The sequence below is a fragment of the Chelonia mydas genome, chromosome 5, assembly GCF_015237465.2.
Source record: "Chelonia mydas isolate rCheMyd1 chromosome 5, rCheMyd1.pri.v2, whole genome shotgun sequence".
NCBI classification, from domain to species: Eukaryota; Metazoa; Chordata; order Testudines; family Cheloniidae; genus Chelonia; species Chelonia mydas.
Window position 1 is genome coordinate 71,404,760 of NC_051245.2, and position 6,000 is coordinate 71,410,759.

The window sequence follows — 6,000 nt, forward strand, 5'->3', positions numbered from 1 at the left end:
CAGTGGTAGGCCAGTAGATGCATTTCTAGATGTTCAAGTTATAGAAGACACATTGGCTGCATCTGTGACAACCCACATCTTAGAGTTAAATGTTTGTCAGTTGGACCCCAAATAGTTGGCTGCTTGTGCATTTGATGGAGCTGCAAACTTCTCTGGAAGACATGGTGGAGTACAAGCTTTGCTTACAGAAAAGTGTAACCCTAGTCTCTCCTAATCACACTGCAGAGGCCATCTACTCCAATTAGCACTAGTATGAGCTGCAGAATCTTCAAAAGACATTTAAAAAGCTATAAATTTAATGTCTTCATTATATTCTTTTTTTCAGCAACAGTCCAAAAAGACTATCTTGGAAAATACAGATACACTGGGACTGAAGTTCATATTAGTCCAAGCTGGAAAACCTTCTGGCTTTCTCATGAACGATCCTTGGCCGTGGTCTTAAAATTACCTCAGCCGTTATTACTGGCTTTGGAAAGTATCTACCAAGATGGGATGGATCTAAGTATTGAGGCTGGTGGATTACTTTTGCTACTACATTCAGAGAAGACTATTGCCATTCTCGCTCTCGTAAGTCTACTCTTGAAACCACTTGGGTCATTAAACAATGCCATCCAGGCATCTGCTAAAACAGTAGTAGATCTTTGTCCAGCAATAGAAGTGACATTTAGGTCAGAGAGCTATCTGTTGAAAAAGTACTGGAAGAAGCAAAGACTTCAGTCCAGAAGTTGACTAATGAAGGCATTTATATTGAATCCTTAACTGAAGAGGACAAGAAGTGTTTGTTAAGACAACTGAAAAAGTACACAGACTTGATTCTTAAAAATCTGCAACAGCGAATTCTAGATTCTACTCCACCTCTATTTACAAATACCTGTCCTATAAAACACCGACAGTTGAGTGGAGTGAGGCACTACCAGCAATGGGGCTGCCATGTGACCAGGACAGAACAGAGAATTTGAACACAGAGTGGAATATCATACAACGAATGAAGATTTGACTTCAACTTCTTCTTTATTATCATTACTAGTGGCTTGACCTGATCTTTGTGCTATGTTTCCTGGGATGAAAGAAGTAGGAATTCATCTGTTGCTACTCCCAGTCACAACAGCTACAGTTAAGCATTCTTTTTCATCCTTGAATAGAATTGTGTGTAAGAAGTCACCTTCTGCCTGATCATGTGAGTGAACTAATGAGCATATCAATTGAAGGAATGGAAGTATCGGACACACGAGAAGCCACTGAAGATGAACCCATTGCATTCAAGAAGTTCATTAAAAGAGTTGTGCAAAATTACAACAAGAAACCAAGAAGGATGTAGACGTAGTGCTTCATAGAAGGCTTGAGTAGCCAACTTTAATTTGTGTGATGATTTTAAAACAGGAGTTAAATCTAATAAAATGGTCATGAAACATTTTTCAGTGTTTACTATGGTGCCATACAGCCCACCTTAACCCTCAGTCTCACCCCTCATCAGCCCTGACGCCCCTCCCACCCCCAAATTTCAATTCCTGGGGAAACCACTGCTTACAGGACAGTTCAAGGGTAGGAGGTGATTCCTTCCCTTGGAAACAATTATTATGCACATCATTTAGCACAATCTGATCAGGCAAACATTTGTCTTCAAAATTATCTTTTTGAGCCATAGAGCACCAGGCACAAATCCCCCTAAGCTGGGCTTATAGTACTGGCCAGAGAAACAAAAAACTGTACCAGAGGCAAGGAAATTTCCCTCACCCCAAACATTTATAATTACAGCTATCGTTTTCAAATTACAGTTGCTCATAAAGAGAAGTGGAGAGAAAAAAATAATGCCATGAAGATAACTGAAACAAAACCACTTTTGAGTATGTACAAAGAGTCGATCACTCCTTAAGAATAGAAAGAGGAAGAGTGCCCAAAATCATCCCCTCCAGAGATTGAAACGCACCCAGTACTTTAGATAGTTAAACTATCACAAAATATGGCATAGCAAAATGGGAAAGCAAGTCAGACGTGATGATAATGCAAGGATCGCTCAGTCAATCACATACAAGGAGGGGTTTGTATTTTTGTTTCGTAAAATTTTAGAAGATGCAGACACTGCCATTTCCCCCAAGCCATATCTGCAAGTCCTGAATCATTTCCTGCTGCATGGCTATCTTTCCACTACAGCATTACCACACCAATTGTGGCCTTAAAAAAAAAAAAAAATCCTCATTTAAAAAAAGCATTGCCACTGTTAGTATCTACATTATCTCACACACAGCCACAATTTGACACAGGCAGATAGAATTCAAGAAGTCCAACTCCCAGCCCCCTTCCCCCCGCTATAATCATTACACAGACTTTTCTTCCAGAGATCTTTAACAACCTTTGGCTTCAGAGAAGAATTCACCAATTTTAGTGCCCCTTCCCCCAAAGGGTTGAAATGAGAACATCCCTGACAATTCCACATTCATTTTTTATTCTGTCGAGGATTACACACTGCACACACTGCAGTAAGGGAACGATGCAGCAGCAAGCTAATGTCAGAATTTTGACTAGTCCAGATAAAAGCCTAAGGCTCTGCGTACACTTAAAACACTGCAGCTGTGCCACGCTAGTGCTTCAGGGCAGACGCTTCCCATGCCCAGGGGAGGGGCTGTGCCATTGGCCATTCCCTGAGAGGCAGAAGCTAGGTCAACGGAAGAATTCAACCTGTTGCTGTCTACATGGGGATTTAGGTTGGTTTAACAATCTGCCCAGGGGTGTGGATTTTTCACACCCCTGAGCATGTAGCTGGGTCAATCAGACCTCAGAAACCAAATAATTTAGTGTGTTACTAATGACCTAGGCCCCAATCTTGAAAAGGCTTATCCACGTTTAACTGTAAGCATGTGAGTGCCCTCACAGGCCGTGTCTACATGAGGGGGAAAAGTGTGTTTTTAAGGCACGCTAAACTCTTAGCATAGACAAGGCAAGTTGCAATTTTCACACATTAGCTAGGTGAGGTGCACACTAGTGCAGAGCCTAGGGTTTACCCGCACCCAGCCAGCCTATTAAAAGGACAGCTTGCCTGGACCACACTAGAATTAGAACATGCATTAAAAACAGACCTTTCCCCCTAGTGTAGACATGGCCATTGAGTTCAATGGGACTAGTCACATGTTTAAAAAGTTAAGGATGTAGGTACATCTTTTCAGTCCTACTGCATCATCAGTAGAATAAATCAGTAATGAGGCGACACCATAGATCAGCCTTTTGAGCTTGCTGGGGTTTGAAAGATCCGGCATGCATGACACTGATCTCCTGTGAAATCAAGTGTCTAGCTGCCTCCTGCGCCCTCAAGGCGGTGGGCTGGCCGGCATCTCGCTGCCACTGTGACAGCTCCTGTAATTCCCATTTACTCCTGGGGACTAGCTCCTCCCCCTGCTCCCGACGCGTGGCTCGCAGACCCCCCAGTCCTGGGGGAGTCGGGGCGGATCAACCGCAGTTTCACCAGCGCGGCCTCGGTTTCAAAAGAAAGTCAGCCCGGGGATCCCCCTTCACCTGGCTCAGCCGGGGGCACTAGCGCCCACCCTCCCTCTAGGGAGCGCTGCTGAGCGGGGAAGCCCTGGTTCGCGGAGCGGCCGCAGGCCTGTTCGCACCCCGGCGCTCTCAGCAGGGCTGACGCCCGGTTCTGGATTCCACGGGCCGGCGGGCGGCCGAGCTCGGAGCGGGAGCGGCGGAGTGGAGGGAAAGCGCGGCTCGGGCGGACCCTGCCCCAGGCAGCAGCTGGCCGGGCGGCGCTCGCACGCACAAAGCAATGGCACGGCTGCATTTAATCGTCCGCAGCAACCGCCTGGCTCACACCACTTAGCTGCTCGATAGGTGTAAGCAATTCCGGAGTCAAGTTTGGACGGCAGCCCTGGAGGGGTCTTTTCTCCTCCCTCGCCCCCCGGTAAGGCGCCACCATGCAGCGCCCACAGAAAGCGTGGGGAAGAAAGAAAAGCATCGCGATCGCGTGAACTCTTAATGAGCATAAGCCTTGTTGCCTGTTGTGACTGCCCATTAAGAGGGTTTCACGTTGTCCGCGGGCTTTGAGGAGAACTCGGACCCGTTGCCCGAGGGACTGAGTTTCATCCCATCGGTTTCATGCTTGAGTCGCGATCTGATTGTGCTCGGACAGCTCGTTCGTTCCACTGAAGCCCCCCCGCCGTAAATCAGTCGCTCGAGTTTGATCTAATCCAGGCTTTAGCAACAGCTCAGCCGGTGAAGCGTTTTGAATGCAAATAAGCCTACCCCACACCTTGTGCTTTGCATGCTCAGCGAGCGAAGGCAAACCTACGGCTGATGAGTCTAAACCCAGCCCTGCCTACAGGTCCTGACTTTGCACCGTCAAATCTATTTGCCATCCCCAGTGGAGCTGTAATGGGGAATCAGCCGCCTCCCCCACACGCTGTGCCTTCCCAGGGTCTCACAGCAGGGGAATTAACCACGATAGTCTTCCGAGGGGTCGTGGCCGGGGCCCATTTTCCTTACCTTGCCTTTCTCTATCAACTTCATTATGTAGGCAAACTCACTCCCTGCATCTGACTCACACATGCTTAGTAATGCATGCAAACAAATAAAAACGAGGACGCAAACTCCTAAAGGCAAACGGGTTTCGACAGCATTGACTTTCGCCGCTGGTCTTGGCCGGAGTTTTGCCAAAGGGAGAAACCGCCCTGCGCGCTATCAAGGAATAAAGAAAGGAGGGAGCTGCGCTCTCTTCATTGATTCTATTTGCGCTGCGGTCCAGGAGAAGATGAGCTAACGGGGAAAACGTGAGAGGCTGCCTGATGTGAAAATGTCATTACATGAACTCTATCTCGGGACATGCAAGCTCCGCCTACAGAGACTGACTGTTTTCTCTCCCGCCTTTCCCCCCGCCCCACGGGGTATTTCTCATCAGCTGGGAACAACAAAACTCCAAGCCCGTCAATTTCCAGAGGGTGACATGAATAAATGTGTCTAATCTCGTCTTCAGATCTGGTTTATTCAAGCAGCCTTTTGATTCGTTTGGAACTTTCCGAACGTCTTCCAAGCCTTGTCCCCGAGAACAATCAGCCTATGTTTAGGTTAACAAACAAAAGAAAGGAACGATACACAGCAAAGCAAATGAAGCAGGCCAGGGCATCCGGAAAGTAGGTCCAGCAAATACTAGGACATCGCTGGAAATCAGCCTATTAGGCCTGTATAATGAACGAAGCTAGGTTTGTATTCATCGTTTACATCAAGAGTAGTATTGCTGGGAAAACTGGGAGAGGTTAATTTTTAAAAAACGGAATAGACTATGGGATTTTATAAACTCAAGTAAAGAGTTACATGCAAGAGCAGACTGAAGATTTCAAAGATATTCCTGAACTGTTTATTTTTAAATGACACTGTCAGGTTAAAAATCAATTAATTACCTGTATTACATTGGGTAATTAGAACTGAGGGTTTTTAAATGGGATTTATTTTTTACATTAATACTGTTTCTCTACTTTTAGCATTTAATTCACCTGGGACAAGGAAAATAAACTAACACCCTCAGCTTTCAAAGACATGCACCTGTTTAACTTTACACACTCTAAGCAGTCTCACCAAAGTCACAGGACTTCTCAGAGTGCATAAATTTAAGTATGTGAATAAGTTCTTGCAGGATCAGGGCCTAAAGCATATCTTAAGCTGTGTTTAGATATTAAAGTATGAGGCAGCTTTGAAAGCCCTTTGGCCCCAGTGCTGCAATTAGATCTACCAGAATGAACCTTGCTCCCTGGCGAACTACACACAAGCACAGGGGATCACCTGCATCAATCTGATTAGGGAATCAAGGCCTAATAGGTTGTTTACACAGAGAAATTGACAAGAATGATTACTGTGGAATAAACTATTCTGTAATAGCTATTCCACAGTAACTCCTTGGGTGTTTCTATGTGGACACTCATTCCATAATAAAAGTAATTTTATTCCAGATTAGTTAGTGCACTCATAAAGCCCACTAATTCTTTGGGAATAAAGTGATTTTTAGTCTGGAAT

General features: G+C 45.5%; 1 protein-coding gene across 3 annotated transcripts in view; it reads right to left on the reverse strand.

Moving 5' to 3' along the window:
* Positions 1 to 4,850, reverse strand: part of TRIM36 (tripartite motif containing 36) — a 50,981-nt gene extending 46,131 nt beyond the window's left edge. Inside the window, exon 1 of one of the 3 annotated variants that reach the window (XR_006291076.1) lies at positions 4,480 to 4,785. Coding sequence is in view for 2 of the 3 variants with exons in the window: in XM_043547206.1 (XP_043403141.1) it covers positions 4,480 to 4,542 (63 nt within the window). In the remaining variant the exon portion in view is untranslated. Of the gene's footprint in view, positions 1 to 4,479 lie in introns of all 3 variants that reach the window. The other 2 variants (XM_043547206.1, XM_007055411.4) reach the window with 2 other exon arrangements.
* Positions 4,851 to 6,000: the final 1,150 nt, after the last annotated feature.